Source organism: Sinocyclocheilus anshuiensis, unplaced genomic scaffold (assembly GCF_001515605.1).
Source record: "Sinocyclocheilus anshuiensis isolate Anshui unplaced genomic scaffold, SAMN03320099.WGS_v1.1 scaffold227, whole genome shotgun sequence".
Taxonomy (NCBI): Eukaryota; Metazoa; Chordata; class Actinopteri; order Cypriniformes; family Cyprinidae; genus Sinocyclocheilus; species Sinocyclocheilus anshuiensis.
In genome coordinates, this window is record NW_015549590.1 from 1,371,046 (window position 1) to 1,396,197 (window position 25,152).

Sequence of the window (25,152 nt, forward strand, 5' to 3'; positions counted from 1 at the left end):
ATCCCAACGCATTCCAAATGGAATTTGCGGAAACACTAAATCCCAGTGGCATCTGTGCAATGCTAACTGTTCAGACGGAATGTCAAAGTGTCACTCCATATGACTCAGATCTGTAAACTCCATATGACTCAGATCTGTACTGTCCACCAGCTACAGCAATTTAAACACTTGCCTGTGTCTTCAGCAGCCTCAGGGCAGCTTTTAACAGTGATGAAGTCCTAACAAAATTTGAAGTGAGCGAGTGTGGGGGTGGTCTCCTTGCTGACCAGTGTGATGTGGTGCACTTAATGGAGATGAAAGTGGGTGTCTGGAGTGTCAGCATGCAGGGACAGTGTGATCAATGTGTGCTGTCGAGGACTTGGAGATGGTCCACCATACAACTGCTGCATCATTCAATGCAACTCCCACACATGCAGCTCCATACGTCACCTAGTCACACATAGCCAGACCTTTGACTAAATGGCATAAAGTCTGGTCCACACTGCAGCCGGTTCTGGCCAAGAACTGCCTAATAAAGCGGGCAGAGTTGGAGCGTTTCTCTATGATAAAGATTACATTTACTGCAAACACTGTGATAGTGTTTTTTAAGTACAACATGACAATAAGCAATGTTCATCCGTCTCCCAGCATCATCCCATCTGAGAATCTGAAAATCTCACCTCACCTCATCTCATTTTATGCACTGGATCCACACCGTTTGGTATCATTTAACTTCAATTTAAAGTCTAATGTCCAAACATTTGAATATTGTATATACACAAACTTTGTTGTTAAATGTATTAAATAATTATTTAATCAAACTAAATGCATACTAAACTTAGTTTAAATGTAGCAAAATATAGTGGATTGCAATTAATTTGTAATTATATGCTACATTTCAAAAGCTACATTTTTTTTTTTTTACATTTTTTAATACATCTTATATATGCTCACCAAGGATGTGTTTATTTAAAATAGAGTAAAATCAGTAATGTTGTTAAATATTATCACAATTTATAGAACTGTTTTCTGGTTTAATATATTGTAAAATATTATTTATTCCTGTGATGGCAAAGCTGAATTTGTAGTAGTCATTACTCCAGTTTTCAGTAGGGATGCACCGAAATGAAAATTCTTGACTGAAGCCGAAACCGAACAAAACGAAACACTGGGTCGAAGGCCGAATACCAAACACATTTTTTTTTGCATTTTCCCCCCATGTATTATGGCAATTTTTTCACCACTGCATAAAATAAATAGCCAAAATGAGCTTTTTACTGTTTTGTCTTGCTTTTCAAAGAAAAAATAAATTACAAAACAACAGTTTAAAAATATTTACTTAACACTGAACATTTTTTAACATTCTAGCAAACATTATACCAACAAAGCACAATTTAACTTAAAATTAAGTTTCTTAAGCCATTTCTGAGACCCCCTTCTTGAATAAGGCATGTATTTGTACTGTACAAATAAAAGCAGCACTGCTGAGCAGAAGAGACTAATTTTAAAAACATTGGAAAATATTACAGATCCCAATTTGAACACTTTGTGAATGTTATAATAAATGTGTTAATAGAGCTGTTATAAGTACTATTATCATTATTATTGTTTTATTTTCTTATTTTATTTTACAGAATAGTAAAATTACAATACTAACATTTATTAATGTTGATGGACTTCTTGCTTTTTCTCAGCTTTTATTTTTACGGAAACCCACCGGAAGACCTTAGTGCATCTTTATAAATGATTCTCAATACAAATTTGGGAAGATGTTTGTCGCATGTATCGCATTGTTACATGCCTTGTAAAAATTCATAAAAAATTCATAAAAATGTTACTGAGCAATTAACAAGTAACACTGTTTCAGCACAGATTTTCCTCATGCATTGTTTATTTAACCCTGGCTAACGAGTTCGTGCAAATTTGTGCGTGTATTAGAAAACATAACATTCTGCAGTTTATTAATTGTTTAAGGCCATTTCCCGATTTCAATACTCATACAGTAACCAGCAACAACCACCTCTTCCTCTTCTCAACGAAGACATACGATGCAGAGCTAAACAGTCTCTCGCTGTCGGTGCTTGAAATTATTTTTGTGTCTTTCTCGGACAGTTTTAAATGCTTCCACTCTGCCGACGTGTTTGCTGCATTAGTGCACGCCTCTATTTGATCGCGTCATGTCATTGGTCCATACAATTTATTCGGCCTTTTCGCTTATTCAAATAATTTCGGTTGCCTAACATTCGGAGCATTCCCTGGTCTTCAGTGTCACATGATCCTTCAGAAGTTGTTCATGCTGATTTGATAATATAGAGAAATGCTGCTTAATACTTTTAATGGAAACAGAATAGCGTTTCTTTGAAATAGAAATGTTTTGTAACAAAAAATATCTTCACTGTCACTTTTGATCAATTTAATGTATCCTTGTTGAATAAAAGTATACTTTTATTCTTAAATCTTAACCTAAATTTTTTTAAATGGTAGTGTTATTACCATATTTATGTAACTTTATTAAACTACCATTAGAAACATGTAAATTAAACATGAAAATAAAAAAAAAAGATACGTCTCTATAAGTTGCATTTTCAGAAATAATAACGGCAGGCCTAATAATGTTATAATGTATCAACATTATGAACACTATAGGATATTTTAGTTCCCCTCACTTTACAACAAATCCTTTAAATTTAACCGTATCAGAACAGAATAAGAATTTAAAAATATATAATTCTAATGGATAAATATAATTGCAGTATATAATAATATATGCTTAGCAATAAACAAGCCAAAACAAATTAATTTATAAAGAAACGTAAGGTAAAGTTGGGCTTATCTCTCTCAGGCACAAATTCAAATGTGTCCATATTCGCAATGTAGCTGAAGCTAAACTATTAGCCTTATTAGGTAAAATAGGCTTTGTAGTTCATGCGCGTTCCAGTATCGACGGAAAAATATCATAATGAGCAAAAATATGCCACAGTGGACCGGGTCTCACGCCGAACGGCACGGTGAACGGCTGCGCTGTTTCCAATGAATGCAGTAGCTTAGTGTGCACGTGAGGCGTCGGCGCGATCAAACAGCTAAAAACAGCTATAAAAACAAAATAAAAGTATACTTTTATTCTTAAATCTTAACCTACATTTTTTAAATGGTAGTGTTATTACCATATTTATGTAACTTTATTAAACTACCATTAGAAACATGTAAATGTTTTTAAATTGTAAATAAATTTTAAATAATGTATTAAAATAATATACAAAAAAAAATTTCTTTTTTTTTTCCAAATGCATTTGGCTGTATTAATGTTAGCAATTAATTATTTACTTGATGGCAGATTTGAAATGACAATTACGACAATATATACATTTCTACAATGTACGAACATTTAAACCGAAAACACACACAAGAAAACTGCTGTAGTGGTTAATGGAGGGTCGGTGGGGGTGCTGTCTGAGGCTGATGCCATACACAACGACACATCGCTACAATTCTTCTTAATAAAACAATCACAGGCACTTGCATGCAGAGATGTCACAGATATGTGCAACATTGTTAATTGTATGCCCTGACACTCGTACGACGCTTTCACACACTGACATTGAGAGCAACTGCATCAGCGGCATGTGTTGTGGGAGTGTGTGGGTAATGAGCAGACCGTCTCAAAGGAGGAGCAGACAGGTGATCCTGCCAAAGCACACATGAGAAGCAGCCTCACAGCCAAGCTTTAACATTCTGGAAGACAGTAAGAACACGCCGCTCATTTCAATAGTACACAGCGAAACAAAAATACACGGGTCGTCACCACAGAGAGATGCGGGAAATATGCTGAGGGCTCTGACAGCGTCCCCACGAGCAGAAAAATGCGAGAGATGAAAAGCTTTAAGTCATGTCATGTAGGATGGACTAGGTCAGGGATCTCCTTTGAGTAGTCATGGTAACACACCCGGCAACCGAGAGTAAGTTTTGCCTCATACTGTCTCCTCACTACTGATTGGCCAGAGAGGAAGGAAGGGAGAGGGAGGAAGAAAAAGAGAGAAGGCACAAATGAAGAAAGCAGACTGCATATCTGATTAAACTACAATATCCTTCGATTAAAATCACTGAACCATTTCATGGTGAATCTCCATTTACAAAAAGCAAATTCTTAAAGAGGTTTATTCCCCAGAATTTAATTTTTCCTTTCCGGATTGTTAAGATTGTCAACTACCAATTAACGTCGTTTAAAGGCACACTCAGTCATTTTTGTTTACTGGTGGTTTTCTAGGACTTGTAGCAAGAGGAACCACTAAGCAAGTAGCATTTAACTGGTCATGTGATTTCAACATGACGACCCCCATAAGACAACCCACTCCACGTATAATATAGTCTCAGCCTGCATACGGCACACCCGACTTTCTGAAGAAACACTTCAGAAGTTTCAAAGTTGTCATCTAATTGGTTGAATTCTACAGGATTTCCGGTAGACGTGTGTGTCGCGTTCTTTAACATTCAGCCTGGAAACAAAGATGCCATGGCACCAAACCCGCTCATGGAAGGAGAAAGACGTTGTGTTTACAACTGTAACAATGAGAGCTTACCAGGATCAACTTAACGCTGGATTTACAAAGTATGTGAAATATGTAAAGTTCGCAGCATAGACTCTTTAAAATTGTATACACAGCTCTGTTATTGTGGGGACATTTCTACGCCCCTAAACATGACGCGGCACAAAACGAAATGTGATTGGATGCTTTACCTGTCAGTCATATGGCCTCTTGTGCGGGCCTTGGCCATTCAATGCAGCCAAGGTTCCCAGACCTCTGCTGTCAGACTATGCAAGACTATGTATAATAATTAGGTACCCGATACTGAGCTCCTGTACTCGTACTCGTTAAAATGTCCCGATACCAAACGCCGATACCACACAGCATGTGATAAGCGCCATATTCAAACAATGAAACACTGACAATAGAACAACAGACAGCAGAATGGAGTTATTAGAGATTAAGGATGTCTACGAAGTATATGTATGCAATGAATATAATGTTAAACATTCAGTATTAATGCCTGTATAGCTGATGTGCGCGAGTTGATAAGCAAAGCACGCTGAGTGGATTGAGCGCACGGCGGCGCAGATGCGCGAGCTTGTCGAGTGAATACACCTTTTTCACAGACATCACTGGAAAGTTTGTAGTTCGGTCGGATACGTCAAAAACAAGTAAGTAAAACAATGCACAAGTTACTTACCGGTAGAGAGAGAGAGAAAGCGAGCACGTGTGAAATTCTATTGTGTGATCATTGATTATCACTCTTTTAGCACACGCATCATTTGGATTAAAACTAAATTGTAAAAATAAGACAATTTATAGGGGCATTCACTATAAACATCATTTATTTTTAACCTTAGGCATACACAACTTTCTGGCGAAAGTGAATCTAGCAGGAAAAAGTGGTATCGGTGCATCCCTAATAATAATACTTAGCGTTTATTAGACAAGTGGAGTGTCTGATGTAAGGGTTGTATAATTTAAAATGTTTTAAAATTACTATTAATTTATAAAATAAAGGATCACAGGGATGCTGGAGTCTATCCCGCCATTTAAAATGATGATGTTAATGTTTTTGTGATGTTAATGTGAATGGACATATGCAACTGTTCAAAATTTTGGGGTCAGTGAGATAATTTTTAAAAAAGAAATTAATATTTTATTTATGCGTTAAATTGATCAAACGTGACAGTATAGACATTTTGTTACAAACAAGTTCCACTTTCAAAATAAATGTAACTTTCTATTCATGAAGGAATCCTAAAAAATGTAGCAATGTTCCCATTAAAAATATGAAGCATTACAAATGTTTGCATCAGTAGTAATATAATAAGAAATGTGTACTGAGCAGCAAATCAGTATATTAGAATGATCTCTGAAGGATCATGTGACACTGAAGACTGGAGAATTGATTTTGACTTTGTTATCACAGAAATCAATTACATTTTAAAATATATTCAAATAGAAAGCAGTTACTTTTAGTTGTAAAAATATTTCAAATATTACTGTTTTTACTGTATAAAATGAAAGCAGTTTTGGTAAGCATAAAGAGACTTCTTTCAAAAACATTTAAAATGCGACCCCACACATTTGAACAGTAGTGTACTTTAATATTCACATGGTACATCAATTCTGTTATTGCAAAAGGGCTAAATGTATCCTGTTTTCCATGATATGTCCCCATTAAATGTACTTCCTGGAACAGTGTCACTCAGTGTCCATTTAGTTGTCCTATTTCCTAAAAATAGCTTTTCAACTCATGTTCATGTGAATTAGACGCCGCCAATGACAGTACCTGCTGATTTAGTTTTTCAGACAGAAGCCTGTGCCAGCACCAGTACCACATCAATAACTGAATCACATTTACATAGACCATCTGACTGCCTAATTCATGCATCTCTGATACTTTTTCAAGCAAACCAAACCAGATTAATGGTCAATGAACAGCAAAAACGCAAGAGCAGGGGCAGGTGGAAGGAAGTACACGGTAGCAGCCATTAGGGGACGTCGATAAATTAGCAGAGATGTGGAGCTGTGCAGGGGCACAGAGGAAAGAGAGGCCTGGGGGGATGAGATTGGGTCTGGAAATACATGTTGAAGATATTTTAGCATTAAAAAAAAAACAATCAATGATCATGACTGAAGGGGGCTGCACTTAACACCTGAGATATTACACAAGATATACATAAATGTTAAAGGGGTCATCGGATGCAAAATTCACTTTTACATGTTATTTGTTCATGAATCTTTGCAAATTGCCTTTCCTAATAATGTGCTAGTTAGCAAGTTCCGCGGCTAAATGGGGCTAAAGTTAACAGTCTCTGTTAAAAGTCAGAGATCTGCTTCACCCCATGGAAGAGAGGGGCGGAGTGAGCAGTTGCTCATTAGCATTTAAAGGGACATGCACCGAAACGGCTCGCTGTGAACAGAGCTGATTTTGACAAGGTAAAAATTGTGTTGTTTTACACTACCATTGAGAAATTTTAACCAAAGTATGTTATAGACTTTTCACTGAGACCCTAAAGAATCATATCAACTTGTGGAAAATGTGCATTCGTTTTTTCGTGTGTGAAAGTCTTAATATTTTTTCTAAAAAAAATGCCACTTAAAAGTCACCAAGAAAACAAAATGGACAATTCTTATGTTTTATGGGATATTGCAGTGTTCGATATAAATTATTTATCCATGCACATCATTTCATGCACTTTTTTTTTAACAGTATGTGCACTTATGTGTACTTACAGTGTAATACAAGGTAACTAAATGGTTAAGATTCAGTTTATGGGTTTGTTCAGGGTTAGTACCTAGTTATTGCCCAGTTATTACTATAAGTAAACAGTATGTACATGCGGAACAGCATTGTAAAATAAAGTGCTACCTATCATATTTTATTCATGTGTTAGAAAACAACAACAATCCAATCAATTTGATTGGAACAGACAAAATCAAGTTCCACCCTACGCTTTTTCTTGTTCAAGAACCCTTTTCACTCAGATTTGTCACAATAAAGGAGAAAAGACGATCATAATTTCCGTTTCATGCCGACTTTAAGCACACCTCTCCTTAGCACTTCAGCAGGCACCATTAAAACTCCTCAGAGACACACACATACAAACATCACAAAGGATTTCTCTCATTTATTTTCTCTAGCTTTATTTGATCTCCCTCCCTCTCTCAGTCATAACAGCAATCTAACCCTGAGTTTTTAGATAGTGACGGCTGGCTGCGTTTACTGATAAAAACAATCAAACAATTGGATGAGCAAGTAATCTACACAGGTCACTGGCGCCCAGTGCTAACAACTGTAACACGGTTCAGAGGGATTACTGTATCCAGTCAGTCGGCGCTGTTGCTAGGCCTCATGTAGCTTTCTCTCTCTCTCACTCCTCCTCCTCCTCCTGAGCTCCCCCACACATGCTGCACACAGCCAAAAAATGGCCAAATAATACATTCTAGCTCAATAAAGGAGGAGACAGCTGCTGCACTCAGACAGAGAGGACCTTGTCTAGCTCTTTAGCTGCACATAAACACATACGCAGAGACATAAACACACAAACACATCTGCTGTGATCATAGCTCAATGCTCAGCGCCACGGTTAATGTGAGTCCTGATTGAGCCACAGTCCAGAGAGCTGCTGCTTTCTGAGATTAACATGGACAAATCAGAAAATAAAAGGTACAACAAATGTGAGCTTATTGATAAATCACAAATAATATCTTTATATTTATGACAAATCATCCAAAAGTGAAAATTCTGTCATAATTTACTCATTGATGTTCAAAATCTCATTTAGAACAAGGGTCTCATTTAAATCTCATTTAAAACTCTGTTCACAATATTCACAAAAGAGATGTTATCTGATGTTCTGTTACTTTTCATGCAATAACAATGAATGGGCACTGAGGACTGCAAGCTCCAAATGCATATAAAAACACCATAAATGCATCATAAAAGTAATTAATATGACTTGTGTGCCATATTTCAAGTTTTCTAATGCCGTACAATGGCTTTGTGGAAGAAACAAAATTAATTTGAAGTTTTTTAGATCCACTAATGACATTCAATTCATTAATTAATCAGTCATTTGAGTCAGATCTTTTCAATGAATCGGTCAATCATGAATCAGACTGACGTAGGTCCTACTCACTGCTCACCAAAGCTGCACTTACTTGATCAAAAATCTGTTAGTAATCTAGTTGAATATTATTACAATTTAAAGTAACTTTTCTATTTGAAAATATTTGAAAATATAATTTATTCCTGCGATGCAAAGCTAAATTTTCAGCATCACTGCAGACTTCCGTGTCACATGATCCTTCAGAAATCATTCTAATTAGCTGATTTGCTGCTTAATAAACATTTATCATTATGAATGTTGAAAACAAGTGTGCTACTAAATATTTGCATGATATATATTTTTCAGCATTTTTGATGAATAGAAAGTTCAAAAGAACAACATTTATTGGGAACAGAAATCTTTTGTAACATACTGTAAATGTATGTACTGTAACTTTTGATGCATCTCTGTCAAATAAAAGTAATAATTTCCAAAAAAAACATACTGACCAAACTTTTAATGGTAGTATATATGAAGTCACTTTTTGACGCATCAAAGCTTCAGTTCCCATTCTTTATAACTGCATGGCATAAAAAGGTAAATTCTTCAAAATTCCTCCTTTTGAGTTCCACAGAAGAAAGTCATAAAAGTTCAGTGACATGAGGGGTTAATGATAATGCAATTTTTTTCGCGTGAACTGTTCCTGTTCCCTCTAAAATTACTTTATCATGCTTCCAAAGAAAAGCAGTATTTAAACACAAAAATACCAAATATGACCATAGATAACCCCATGGCATTAGCATGCTTTTTTGGATATACCATAAAACACTGCCAGAATTCATTGGTAGTCAATCAATATGCTTTTGTCAATGACATATTCGTAAACTTTGACATTTGCTATCCCTAACCTCATCTTGAACATTCGTTGACCGTCCCATAGTGCCATCACAGTACTTTTTTATCATAATTGACCAATCCATGACCAGAGGTTGCAGTGTCTTAGGCTGAATCTGACAGAAAAAACTACATTCTAAGGCTGAGAAAGATCACTACTCAGCAAAACAGCCTGGAGGTGTTAGTGATATCTGACAAAATGACCAAACATCATGTGTGAATGATGAAATCTGTAGTAAAAAATAAAATGTGACCCTGGACCACAAAACCAGTCATAAGGGTCAATTTTTCTAAATTGAGATTCATACATCATCTGAAAGCTGAATAAATAAGCTATCCTATTGTTAGGATAGGACAATATTTGGCCGAGATACAACTATTTAAAAATCTGGAATCTGAGGGTGCAAAAAAATCTAAATATTGAGAAAATCGCCTTTAAAGTTGTCCAAATTAAGTTCTTAGCAATGCATATTACTTTTTTAATTAAGTTGTAATATATTTACAGTAGGAAATTTACAAAATATCTTCATGGAACATGATCTTTACTTAATATCCTAATGATTTTTGGCATAAAAGAAAAATCAATAATTTTGACCCATACAATGTATTTTTGGCTATTGCTACAAATATACCCAAGCGACTTAAGACTGGTTTTGTTGTCCAGGGTCACAAATAATGCTCTAATGGTTAATATATCACAGTGCAATAGTAAAACAAACTCAAGTGTCTGTGTGCACACGCATCCGGGTTACCTTGAGTGAGTCGAAACAGGCGATGACGCGGCCGTTCTCCACGTGGCAGGTGCGAGAGGGGTGAGCGAACTTGCATTCGGTGTCCGAACGTGAGCAAGTTCCTCGCTGGAACTCTCTGCACACCTCCAGTGTCAGCCACTTGGTGTCGCGACCCATGGTCACATTGACGGCCATGGCGGTCCCTCGGTGAGCGGCAGGTGAGCGGAGGGCTGGGGTGGGGCAGCCAGGCGTGATGAAGCACAAAAGCTGCAAAATATGAGCACAGTGGCAAGGAGATCCTCAGACTACCAGTCTAGAAATGAAAACCAAACTCTCTTATGGACAGGAAGGGGGCATAGTCTGCTGATCAGCCAGTGAGGAAGTATGACGAGAATATGAGATCAGTTTAAAGTCAGGTAGGGAGAGCGATGAATCGAGCGTGCTGAGGTGGAGTAGGTCAATGTGACATGCTGCGTTGCATCTTCGGCTGCTGTCCAGGAAAACGAGGCATTAAAAGTAGATTAGAGCGGCACTTTGTATTTGTCTGCAGTGGTCGCCCCACTGTCTAGACTCACCCTCCGGAGCTCTGGGTTTAAAATAACCCTCTTGCATTGATGTAAAATGGACTTTCTCTAAATTTAGGCTTCTGAAACCCCCTGCCCTGTTGCCATAGGCGCAGCAGTCCCTAAAGATACTTGCATGTCTGGGTCACCAGGGATGGAGAGACTGCAGAAGTGAAGGAAGAGACACTTTGAGAACCCAAAAGGGAAACTAATCGATTGGCGTCCTTGTATTAAAAGGTGAAATGGCGAGCAGGCGGAGCTGGAATCGAGGAACGGGCAAATGGGTTGATTGACTGTCAGGGTGAAATACAGCCCAAGCGCGCACACGCACAAGTCAGCGGAGAAGAGAGCGCTCCGAAGCGGACACAGAGAAGGGCTTCCGCAGCATCCAGATGAGGCACTTTATGGTGATGCGAGACTTCTTTCACTTGAATCGCTTTCTCATCCCTCCTGCTCTCCCTGCGTCCCTTTCATTGCACTGTGACGTGTCCTCGCGCACTTCTAAGAGAGTCCTTTGTGGCAGGAGACCTGTCTTTGCGAAAAGACACAAAAACAAAAGCAACAAAACTCAGTTAAAACAGCTTGTCCCGTTCGAAACACTTACAAGCGATAAAACACAAGCGACAAAAGTTCAAAACAACAAAGGAAATGCCTAAAGCTGCAGCTGTTTATGTTGCAAACCTGTAACTGGGGAATACAGAGGTGAGCGACAAACAGAGATAGGCTGAAAGCGCATGGCAGAAAGCGTGAGTGAGAGAGTGCAAGAGAGGGAGAGGAGGAGTGCAGACGGGAGGCAGGCAGCAATGCAAAGGAAAGGGCAGGCTGTGTCTTGATTAAGAGGGAAAAGAGGGAGGAGGCAGGAAAAGGGACACAGAGAGAGAGAGCGAACACATGGGAGACAGCAACGTCACTTTACGACTCTGGCACAACAAAGTCAGCCCAAAACAAAACAGTGAGGCCATAAACTACGCGCCGATCGCATGCTCCCAGAGTTCAGGATCTAAACGTGGCTTCTATGATTGAAAAAGGAAGTAGAGCAGCCGACAGGAAGGGCAAATCCCCATAGCTGCAGCTGCTGAGCATGGAACACTGCAACAGCCAATCAGTAGCTGCGAAGTAACCGGGCAATGTGGATCGGCCAATCAGGAGGAGCCTAATATATCGATCGTTAGTCTCCCCACCCTCTTTGTCATTGCATTGCTCCTTGGCTGAATCCGAAGGAGAGTGGCTCTCTAGCTTTCCCGGAGAGTTATCGAGGTACAGGCGATCACAGGAGGGAAAAGAAAGGAGAAGTGAATGGATGGTTACCGCATTCGTTCTACACGGGAAGGTGTGCGGGGTGGAGATGTGAAACACAGGGGGCGGTGCCACAGGGGGATGTGAGTGGGTGTCTTGGGTGGGTCTGACAGCTGATATGCTGTCCCTTGAGAGAGAGGGAGACAGTACAGTGAAGAATAATCAATGGCGTGATGACCAAGCACACTTGAACCGATGCTGGAGGGAGGGAGGGACGGATAAATAAATAAAAGGACAGGAAAATGAAAACAAATAAAGCAGAGGTGAATGAGCAGACAGTGAGGGGATTAGAGGAGAGGTTAAGGCAGATATTATCTGTCCCCGTGTCTCACAGCGACAGACACAGACGGAGGAGGCGGCAGGTGGAAGGGGTGGTGGGGGGGATTGGTGAGCGCGTGATCGGAGCGTGCAGACAGACGGTCCAGAAGGAGAGCAATGCGGTGAGGGAGATCGGGAGAGAAAATTAGGGAGAGAAGATGGAAATTGAATTAATGACACCCACCTCCAAATACAAGAACAAAGGCACTAAATGCAGTGCAACCTAACACCGCGCAAAGCAGAAAGTAGGTTTTACAGCAGGCTGACGTGTGCACCCTCCCCCAATATCAGCCCTACAGTAAGATCGATGAAGACGCCCCCCCCCGGGGAACGCGGACCTGCAATGAGCTGTTCGTCAGCACTGAAGTTAGCACATCTCTGTCTCAGAGCAGAGCAGCACTGTACCTCAGCCACACCTGCTTCCTGCACACAAAGCGAAAGCCCAATTATCTCATTTATATGTAGGCAGGTGAACGGAGAGGTGATCCGTGAAAAGAACATGTGGCCGTGACGTCAGCCGCTGCGTCTGAGTCCCTCCGCTATTACCCTAATGTGTAGTACAAGCGTCGCCCGCCCGATGACTGCTAATCCCCCCCTGAGATGATAATCATCGTTATTTCCAAAATGGGATGATTTTTATCTTCACGGCTTGTAGAGCTAACGATCACACACTGTCCGAAACAATGGGACCGGTTATAAATAGATGTCTCGAACTGATTTCCCAGTGTGATTAAGTAAATTATTAATGCAAAGTGGACCGACGAAACACAACCTGACTAGTTGGTGTACGTTTGGCCTAGTTTTTACAAGCTGTAGTTACTGTACAGGCATAAAAGCAGATAACGCTAGAAGAAAGGTATACTGTTTCATCTAGAAGGATGGCTGAATGAAAAGTGAAAAAGCAAAGCACTTTGAAAGTAGCTTGCCAAGTTCACTTATAACTGGTTAAAGTACAGCCAAGATATTTTATTGAAAATGTAGTTATTTACAATAGAAGTGACTAAAAACAATCTAAGTACAATCTAGTTAATTAAAGGGGCAATAGCTTAAAAAAACAGAATAAGGGTGCATAATATATTGGGACCACATGGGTTATTGGCTTACATTTTACATTTTATTTAGTTTATCAGTATCTGTCTATATTGAATGTATAGGCCATTTTTGGATATTTACAGTCACAATGAAACTGAAGCAGGGATTTTTTTTCTTCTGTAATGTGAAATATATTAACAAGAGTGAAATGGATTATTGTAAAAGAAAGAAATGTGTAGGCTGTGGACTTTCCAATGGTTTTTGTTTGGTTGGAGGTTGATCTGAATGCAAGCTTGCAATCGATTGTAAGAAAGGTGCAAATTAATTGATTGGGGAAGTCCAGCATACATCACCAGGTAAAAGTCTGTCAGTTCACAGGAAGATTGATTTATGACTTAAATTAATCTTAATTAAAAATTAATTTTTTTTAAAGAAACGTGCATGGATGAATTGTTCACAATGAGATCTGTAGCATGCATTTAGAAAACAGGTAGGATGAATTTTCATTTTAAGCCAACTTTAATTATTGATGCTCATTTCCACCATTTTTAAAATTGAAAAATACATTATTTTAATTTTAAGTGATCATTAGATAGGTAAAGGTAATCTAAACGTAAAAATAGGGGAAATTAGCATTTACAATTCAAATGTAATATCAGCCAATACCAATATTAAAAAAACCTCTAATGTCGGACGATAATTGAAATGGTACTGATTAGGGATGCACCGATGTATCGGCCGCCGATATTTTATCGGCCGATTTTTCCTCAATTTACAACCATCGGCATATCAGCTATATAAGGAAAAAGACCGATATAACACACCCGCTGAGTGGCATTAAACAGCTTGAAAGATCAAAGACAATTTTTAATATAACTCCGACTGGATACGTCTGAAAGAAGAAAGTCATATACACCTAGGATGCATCGGGGGTGAGTAAAAAACAGCCTAATTTTCATTTTCGGGTGAACTAACCCTTTAATGCTAATCAAATAACAAAAGACAAAAGATCGCACACTATTCTTGACTAAATAACTTTTGTAACTTTCATAAGTGTAGTGGACCTCATCTGAATGATGACCAAAACTTTACTGATGTTTTATTAAGTTTATTGCGTCCTTTTTCCCTCCAAAAATATATAATATATATAATATTTAATTTATACAGTGAAGTGTTATTTTACATTTGTTTACTTTATTTCTGTACCTGAAAACTGTTAAACCTACCTATAAAGCACTGGTTATTTCATATGTATCTTTGTTCTCTTTGGAGTGTTACAAGCTGATTGTGCATAGATAAGTTCCCTGAAGTTGCAAAGACTAAAGTCTCAAAACCAAAGAGATATTCTTTATCAATCAGAGCAGACTGCGCTTGTCGGAAGGAGGGACTTTGTAGAAACCGAAGCGTTTGAGAGAGGCGGGGCATAGAGGACCTACAATAATGTACAGTATTTGAAAAATAATGTGTTTTTTGAACATTAAAGCATGTCAACATATTCTGTTACACCAAATACACAAAATAATGATCTTTAAAAAATGACCCCTTTAAAATCGGTATTGGCCCCAAAAAATCCTATCGGTGCATCCCTAGTACTGATATATCATGCACCTCCAATATCTTACTCTAACAAAGAAATGCAATGATACCAGGGACTGTAATCAGTTTATTTATGGTTTCATAAACCATCTGAACGATGCAGGAATCAGAATTTGAATTCCCTCAGCTTGCTCAGGCTGAGCATGCAATGACATTAAAAACAGCAATGCAGCGTTTTTAATGCACATATTTGAAAAACTAGCTTGTTAATGGAAAAGCCACACTATATTGAAAAGAGCTACTAACACACTACTGAAAAATGTACAGGCTAGATTAGACACAGCAAAACTTGCACTAAACCTGGACAGAGAAGAGATTAAAAAAAACTGAAAACCAGACTTAAGAGAGAATGAATATCTCTAATGCACAGACAAGACGACAAACAACCTTGTGCTCAATGCTAATAACATCAGCTATATGTAGTACAATTGTTATACAGGCTAGTGTAAGTGCTGGTTGTGTTTACTTTAATGTTCTACAGCAGGAAGGTGGCTGGGCGGAGGATATACAGCACGGCATACGTGTGTGCGTGTTTCTGGCGCAGATCTACAAAGGAGGCTGTAAATATCAGAAGTGTGGAGGTGGCGAGTGTGTATTGTTTCTACAAGGTCACTGAGCTGTATGCACATTGCACTTGTAGCAATGTCCTTCAGGTGCCGCATGTGTATGCACAAGAATCAAGGAGAAAGTCAATAACTGGAATGTATAGCACAAGACAAGGCATCTGAGAAACAAATATCTTTTAATAGCACTTGGCTGTGGTTTGTAGACACTAGTGTGCTGTTCAGGGCCATCTCAGTTTGAAAAGTCAACAAAAATCACATCTACTGTCTGTCTGTGAGAAATAACATTATTCCTGCTAAATTAAATGATGTATTCAATATGCTTGAAGTTGGCATGAAATTCAATCTATTTTGTAAATGTATGTTATTGATCTTATTGTAAATGATTCTTCTGTGTAGGGCTGAAACGATTAGTCGACATTATCGACAACGTCGCCAATAAAAGATAGTTGACAAATAATTTTGTTGTCCGAGTAGTCATTCGATCTGAAATGACCTAATGTAAGAGCCTGCAATAATGTGGTTTGACCAGTGTGGCACTGTAGCGCAAGACTGTAATTCAGCCCTCCTGGATGCAATTCAAGAGAAGAAGACACAGCGCTTCAGAGCAAACACTGCCGAACCTGAAGCTGCTGCGGGCGTTTGGATGAATATGTAAATATATGCTGCACACTTTCCTCTCAATAATGCAATAAACACAACAAAAGCGGTGAGAAAGTAGCAGTTAAGAATGCATCTGATTACAGCGATGTGGGTGTCTGCACGAGCTCTGCAGTTCAGCATTCTAGTAAAGTCCAGTCGCATCACGTTTATTTATATAGTACTTCATATAATAGATAGCCTCAAATCAAGCAGTATTAAACATGAAAAATCAGAGTCAGTGTCGCTTTTAGTTAGAATTACAACTAAATTTTCTGTACAAAAGCTGAATAATCAAAGTCTACTGATTAATAAGTGAAGTAATCATCGATTAGTCATTTAATTGTTCTAATAATAGTTAGATTAATCAATTATCAAAATAATTGTTTGTTGCAGCCATACTTCTGTGCATGTTTCATTTTTTATAAATCGTTTTGACCTCGTAATATTTAATCATTTTGATTAAACCCTACATTTTTTTTTCTCTCTCGCTAATTTGTTTTACTCGGATGTACATCACAATACAAAAGAAAATCTATGTTGCTACTTCAGTATCATCACAACATTACAGATCAAAAATAAAAATACTGTCAATTTATTCACCCTCATGTTGTTCCAAACCTATGTGTGTCTTACTTTCTTCTGTTTAACGTAAAATAAGTGTTGAAGAAAACGTGTTAAAAGTCTTTAGCGTCCGAAACAACATCAGATCCCTTTGGCATTCATTGCATGGAGACATTTCTCAAATTATCTTCTGCTGTGTTCAACAGAACAAAGAAAGTCCCCAAAAAACACGAAAGACACGAAAATCATTTACCCATCCTAATTTTTGGGTGAACTATCCCTTTAAAACTAGAAAAGCAGTCTCCAGAGTTTGTTGTCTATTCGAGACACACTTGCTGAATGAGCTAATCTTAGATCTTGGAATTATCGATTATACAGATCAATATGACAACAGCTGCCCTAGGTGCAATAATTACAGTGATCACTACAGTAAACACCATGTAGGGTTCATTTGAGGTCTATTTTAACCATTTTCAAGAAGTCTTTCACTGTAACTCATGTCCCGAATCGACAGAATCAATCATTTGTGTGTAATAGGAGGAAAATTAATTAAATTGAGGTAAACAAACAGACTATAATACAGTAAAAACTTGCTGACCAATATAATTTAATAGCCAACGCAAAACTAGTGGCTTGATAAAGCAACATTCTGCAGACGTGTCTTTTTTCAGGTCCCAACGGGGTGCAACATTTTGCTTATATAAATAAACCAAAGGCCACGGGGCCTTTCGTATGTTTTATTTTCATGGAAGCTTGCAGTCTTTGGGACATGACTCGTTTGGGACGCAAATGGGGAAAATAGAACAATGCGGCACTTCCATGCATATAATCATAAAGCTGACCTTGAATTGCTGGGAAGATGACGACGGGCAAACAGTCGCTGCATTCAAACGACAAGCATTTATAATACGGGCTGCCACTCCAACAGAATGTGGCACCGAGTTTCCAAATAAGCCCTGAAAAGCAAGTGAAGTAACTACATTGGAATGACATGCAGAACCAACGCATGATTGAAACTGGTTCTCCGCCTCTGCCACGCTCGTCCGCAGAGACGCCAGTGGGAGTGTGAGGGTCAGTTGGCGGAGGTCAGGGAAGGAAAGAGAGGAGTCTGCTGTTCTAACGCACTGCAGCGCTCAGCAGCACTGGAGCGCCACAACATAACCTTCATACCACAGAGCTGACGCATGCAGGCGAGCCCAGCATGACCAGCACACACTGCAGCTCCACCAGCACAGCTCATGCTCCCCACATGCATTCTGCTTGCTGCAGCTTGTACTGCAGCATTTCTTGCAGCTAGGAGAGAGTTCAGTAGCTCACAGTTAACCTTTGCATTGCTTCTTAGTGACAGTAATCATTTACGTTATTTACTCACCCTCATGTCGTTCCAAACCTGTACATTCTTTCTTCTGTGGAACATAGAAGATATTTTGAGAAATATCTTTTGTCTATACAACTGAAGTCAATGGTGACCAAAATGGCTTGGTTACCAACATTCTTTCAAAATATCTTCTTTTGTTTGGAGGCATGAGGGTGAGTAAATGGTGACAGGCTTTTTATTTTTGGGTGAACTGTCTCTTTAAATGTCTCTTGTGCGCTGCTTATCCTGCTGAGGTGAAACGGTATGCAAACAGATCTAAAGTAGAAGGAGAAATGAAACTGAAGCCACACTTACTCTCAGAAATAGAGTCATGCTTTGGGGCATTTGAGATTTTAACAAGGTTTGGCATTTTAATATGATTTCAAATAGTTGTTTATTCATTGTTTCATTAATTTAAAGTGACAGTACACCCAGTTACGGCATTATTTTCTCACCCCATGCCATTCAAACCTGATTCTCCTGGTCACTCTTTTCAAAAGTGAATGAAGACTTAGGCTGTCAAGCTTCTAAGCAGCATAAAAAAGAGGTCCATATAACTTCTGTAAGTCTTTTGAAGTCATACGAAGTCAATGGCTTTGTGTGAGGAACAGACTAAAATCTTAAGTCATTATTCATTGGAAATCTTCACATCCACCCTAGGTGTCCTTGGTGTGTTCATGAGAGTAGCGATGTCTGATTCATAATCAAATTATTCTTACGAGTCAGATCTTTTCAACTAATTTGGTTGATTTGGTTGACAAAACTGGACTAGTTACAAAGCCACTCTGATCTGATCACAAAGACTCTGATCTGGTTCACAGTGCACTGGAGTGGAAAAATATCAGCAAATAACAACTTAAATTTCACCCTGTGCAAGTCATATGGACTACTTGATACTTTCAAAGTGCTTTTTTTGTAAAATTGGAGCTTGATAGCCTCAGTTAACCTTCAGAAATTCACTATATGTGTACAGGTTTGTAATGAAATGAGGGTGAGAAAATGATGGCAGCATTACATGTTTGGGTGGACTGTTCCTTTAAGAAGAGTTTTATCAATAAAGATGCATGCTTCTTTAAATGTTTGAATCTTTTACTTTTCTTAAATGAATAGTTCAGCCAAAAATGATTCGTTCATTAATCAGACTGATCCACTTCTCAAGATTTGATGTCCTGGCTGCAATAGTTCATAATCCACCGGAATCGAATCGAGTATTAATAAAGAAATTTTGCTGTCACACAAAGATATCAAATGGCTTAATTGAATTATAATACTTGAGTCACATAAACTACTTTAAACGACACTTTTATTGTGCTTTTGTCACTTTGGAGATCGATAGCTTTATTTATCCTTAAAAAAAAATCACTTTTTTAGTTCCTTCCTTCAAGAAGAGTTTCAGTCAGTATTAGATGGCTGCATACTTTAAAAGTTTGAATCTTATGAATAGACACACTGTCCTGGCCATTACAGGGAACAAACTGTCTGAATGACATTTAAAGGACAAGGCTGATCAGTGCAGAGAATCTCATGCAGAACTACGACCCAAATGTAACCGATATTAAGCCATATGTGCACTTCCCTTAATGAAAGGAAGCAATGCAAAAATACATGGACACATAGTTCTCGGTTCCCCACAGCCAAAACGGCAAGTTCACTAGAGAAAATCCAAAAGAAATGGACAGTTCGTATCATTTAAGTTGGAGACGTGCTGGGCCTAAGATGGAGAGAGGTTTTGAGACAGAAGAGCTCGTGAGACAAGACTGGCAGAGGAGAAAAGCCCCCAGCCACAGGGAAAAATAATTAGGTTAAGTATATATAATCCTTTCAGCTTATTACAGCCCCACTGCCTCCATTCATAAAAACATGCAGCTGCCTGAGCTCACTCACAAACTCACGGCAAGGACAGAGACACATACGGTGCTCTGGAGAGCACAAACAAACTCTAAAATCATAGGCTTAGAGCTACATGACACATTACAACAGGCTGAGCCTCTTCCATGCCCAGCTCAGTGTAATGTTGCAACAACAAACTGGTGAAACAAGACAACTGTGAGGAGCAAGTGCGCTGTCAAAGATGACATTTTTATGTACTTTTTTTTTTTAACTGGTGCAGATTTTCATAGCAGATAGTAATCTATGGAATATTAAAGGGGTCATATGATGCGATTTAAATTTTTCCTTTCTCTTTGGAGTGTTACAAGCTCTTGGTGCATAAAGAAGATCTGTAAAATTGCAAAGACTAAAGTCTCAAATCCAATTATAACAGCTAAGGGGCCCCTTAGCTGTTATAAATTCACTGTAAACAACGGCTTCACAGTGTATGTTTGTAGAGTAATTTACAACAGCTTCGAACGTGGCTCAGCCAATCAGAATCAAGGACCGGAACTATCCGTTTTATAAATTAATTTAAACTCCTTGAGAAAACATCTTGAAATTGTAATGCGACATAACAGTGAAATACCCAAAAAACTATATCTAAACAATGAGTATAACAAAAGAATGGTAACGCTTTACAGTTACGTTCAACTGGTTGACGTTTGCTAATGTATAATGAACTATCAATAACCAGCATAAGCATTTATTCATCTATGTTCATGTTAATTTATAACTATGCTATTGTTCATTGTTAACTCATATTTGTTCATAATACATTAATGTTAATGCAACTTAAAAGTAAATATGGTAACACTTTAGTTTGGGGACCAATTCTCACTATTAATTATCTGCTTATTACCCTACACATTACTAGCATATTGGCTGTTTATTAATACCCTTAAAGCACATATGAATGCCTTATTCTGCATGATCATATTTTAGATCCCTCAAATGCCAACAACTTACAACTTAACAACTAACATACTACAGTAGCTACTAATACTGCTAACTAATACTAGTACTAATACTACTACTAATACTAATACATACTACTAATATGGCCACTGCCCTCTTTTTTCGCAAGTAGGTTATGACACACTTGGACTGCATTAACTCACCTTAACATATAATTTTCACCTATTTCAAGTTAAAAACGTAACTTCAGTTGCTGCCTTAAATTTTCAAGTATAATCAACTTTGTTGTGCAAGACAACTTAAATGAAACTGGCTAAAAAAATCAAGTCGAATTTCATATCATATAATTTTTACAGTGTGGAGAAACAAGACATGACATCAAAGATGGCAACTACATCTTTTCATGCAATTATAAACATCCAGAGGCATTCAAAACCAGGTTGACTGCTTTAAATGAAGCACAGACTTGGCAAATCCTCATTTGAGTTTGTGCAAATGTGACCCAAATTATATTTACTCGGACAAATGGTGCATTGCACTTTACAGAATAGTGGTTAAAAGCTCATTTGTGAGTAACACAATCCAAGCGTGTCATAACCTACTTGCGAAAAAAGAGGGCAGTGGCCATATTTATAGAACCCAATAGTCTAGTTCTTATAGATTCGGTAGAGAACCGATATTTACAGCAAGCTAGCTAAATATGACAGCTCAATCAATATTCTGTAGTCGCTCAGTGTTTGATCATTTGTACATGGTGTTGCTTTATCAACCCAGCAACACGTTTTATTGCCATTTCAAAGCATATGGCATAACGTACCATATTTGGTCCAGCAAAGCGGGAGAGGGGAAATGAGGACATGTGCTTTGTGTATACAGTAACCTCACTCTTTGTTCTTATCATTAATTTTATAGGGTGAATGAAAGCGAGAGCAAAGTCCACAACGGCGGTGGCAAACGTGCCTGAACCTGTGGTGCAGTTTCAGCACATGCGGCAATATGCGGATGTGAGGTGCGAGCGTGTGCACGTGGGACCGTCAAGGGGCTTCCTAATATCCTATTCCCTATCTGCTCCTGGTGTGGTGAAGGGTTATTGCCGTCTTAGCAGCTCACCTGATTTAACCCCACACGTTCGACAAGGATAGCTTTCATTTTCTCGCGACTGCCTGAACAGTCGTGACCACCAGGAACTAATGGAGCTTGTCGTCCGAAAGCGTTCTGTCTCACCGTATGTAGGTCTAGTTCTAGTTTAAATCAGGAAGTGAAGGATAAACAGACCCCTCGGGGAGAAGCAGGGTACGTGCTGAGTACTGCCATCAAGATATATGACTTGTCAGCCATGTGAGGACCTTTAAATCGCAGACATAACTAAAGGGCAGCGATGCCACTGAAGTCTGACAGACACCAGGCCTCTAAAGCAGCAGGACTCCTGCGACCTGACCTTTGACAGTGCACATCATAAGGTGTGAAATCAAACAGAATGTCAACCGCCACTCACACGACTGCAGGTGCTCTCGCACCACGACTGTAGCGTCTATATTATGCACTTGACTTGAAAGCAACTGCATTGTCGTGTGTATATAAAACCTATACCTATGGCCTGTAACCAAATAAGATAAAAATGAATGGCATTTTTAATATGAAGCAATTTCTAAGTGCAATGCAACAACTGGCAGGTTCAGGGACATGACTGTCCAGATCTCAATAATTCTACGGTTTTAATTTGTGCACAGGTAAATAAAGCATACTCAGGGTTCACATCCCTTTTGATAGCGAATTTCAATATGGATCTTCAGAAATAAAAGCTGGTGCAGATTTTCAATGTCAGATGGAATATATCAATTATACTTTTTAGTATTCAAATGTCTCTTCCTGAGAAAACATCTTGAAATTTGAACATGGCACAACACTGAAATGAACAAATAACTAATATCCAGCCAATAAAATATTTTAAAGTATAACTAAAACAATGGTAACACTTAAAATAATGTTATTAACTGTTAATGTATAATTATTTAACAATTAGCATTTTTATGCATTTATTCATTTAGGTTCACGTTAATAACTATACTATTGTTCAATTTTAATTTATATTTGTTCTTAACACATTAACTAATGAAAATGAATGCACCTTGAAATGTTATAAATATTTGTGTACGTAAAAAATGGTAAAATTGCTATTGCATTATAGCTAATGTCAGCATGTAGCACCTTACTGTAAAGTATTCGTATAAATTCACTGCACAAATGTCTGTGACTTTTAATAACTTGTTAATATCCATGACTGTGGGAACCCTGTTACTAAAAATGTACTATAAACAGGCTTGACAGTGCAAAATAAAGGTTATCAGACTCTGATGATTTTTTTATAAGGAATGCACACGACTATCGATTTTTATGCAACAACTCAGACATGGACGACAAAATAAACTAAAGCATTCAGCTTTAGACAGTTGTCTGTGCTGGCAAATGTCCGATGATGTTAAGGGTTAGCGGGACAAAGGACATTTAACTTCAACACACCAAGATACAAAACCACCCTCACCCACTTTTCCAGTACCAACTTTTACATGTTCCAGGAACCCAAGGACACACTCAGCTCCTATCGTGGGTGAACACCTTATGGTTGGGACTGCACCCAACCCTGGCCATGAAAATTAAAATGTCAGCATGACAGCATTACTAGTTTTAGATGCCAGGCATCAAAATACAGCATCAGAAAAGATATACAGCCCACTGCACCTGACTATTACAAGGGCCCATGACATGTGAGAGTTTGAGCTCCATCCAACCTGTTTACAAACTAGGCGCTGCTCAGGGCACCACAGCATCGATGGGAAGCTCAACAGCTTGTCAGCAAGTGTATGATTAATGTGTGACACCCAACTGCGTTACTGGCGTTTTATTATAAGTGACGGCTTGCGCGTTAAGGTCAAATGAGAGACTTGGCTACTAGGCATATGGAGAAATTTAAATTCTAGACTTATGCGTCACGGTGCGAAGAGGCCATGTGCGCAAAAGCAAGGTTGGAGATGGAGACCCATAAACGAGCGAGCGTCAGTCGTGACAGCTAGCAATGCATTACACCAATCACATTTGCAATTAACATGTGTGCGGCAAGATTGGCTAAAGAATATGAAATAGTGGTCTTTACGAAAGCAGATGACTCACCTGTGCAGACAGCGCGTGGCTAGAGCTCGGGTGACATCAAATGCAGCGCAAAGCGAAATAATGATTTGTCAATAACTACGTCACGATCACTGACTGATGTGAGGCGCGCGCTTTGGTTGCAAAAGTTCCCGCGTTGAACCGAGAGCTTTTGATCGCGCGGTTTGCTGCGTAAAGCTTCGGACAATAACCAGCGGCTGCGGGGTGTTTCGAGTTGAACGACGAAGCTAGCGATGGGGAAGCGTGAAGCGAACTTGCTAGCTGCTGCTAGGCAGAAGACGAGATGAGGGAGGGCAGAAGGGAGGAGTAGAGCGAAAGTGTGCACGGCACTACGTGCATTCCCATGTATTGCCTCCATTTTAGGGGGATTCCCACTCGACCTCAGCGCAAACTGCGTATCACCTCATGTATGAGGACACCTATGATGAGAAATATTTGACGCTAAGGCTTTAGTATTTAAATGCATTCAATAAATATCGTACAGTACAGCGCCTATGTAACTATTTAGACATGAAGATACGTCCTCACTCTATAAATTATACTTTGCTTATGAGTAAATGGTGTTTTAAAGGATCACTTAGCATTTTTTAAAACGAGAAAACTTTACACAATAAAGAATTTAATCTAAATATTATTAAAATATGTATACTCGCATGAGATGATGAAGCCCAGACATATTCTTCTAGAAATGACCGTTTTACTCTACATGGAGCGGGTCGCCCTCTCGTGGACGCAGCCATGATGACATCACATGACCTGACGTGTCACACAATCGTCTAATTATTATTAAAGTCGGCATGAAACGGAAGTTGCGATTGTCTTTTCTTCTCTACGGCATCTGAAATGAGAGGGCGGGACTTGATTTCGTCCTTCGGGAATTGATTGGATCTTGGAAACTGGGGCGTTGCTAACAAAATGGAGGTAGATCTGAATGCCAGTTTGCAGTTAGTGGTGGGGGATTTCTCTCTACTGGATTCACAGCCGACACCCAAGCATGAATAAATGTTTTATTTATTAAGGATGACAACGACGATCAACGGCACAAAACATGCCTAAACAGCGCGCGAGAGAGAGAGACTGTCTG

General features: G+C 38.7%; 1 protein-coding gene across 18 annotated transcripts in view; it reads right to left on the reverse strand.

Annotated features, from left to right (window-relative positions):
* The window catches only part of mbnl3 (muscleblind-like splicing regulator 3), a 52,147-nt gene extending 27,716 nt beyond the window's left edge, over positions 1–24,431 (reverse strand). For 2 of the 18 annotated variants that reach the window (XM_016446496.1, XM_016446495.1), the window contains exons 1-2: positions 24,072–24,423; positions 10,210–11,279 (exon numbers count right to left, since the gene is read on the reverse strand). In XM_016446496.1, coding sequence (XP_016301982.1) covers positions 10,210–10,383 — 174 coding nt within the window. In that variant the 5' untranslated portion in view covers positions 10,384–11,279; positions 24,072–24,423. Of the gene's footprint in view, positions 1–10,209; positions 11,284–11,432; positions 12,466–24,071 lie in introns of those variants that run through there. The other 16 variants (XM_016446494.1, XM_016446490.1, XM_016446497.1 and 13 more) reach the window with 13 other exon arrangements.
* Positions 24,432–25,152: the final 721 nt, after the last annotated feature.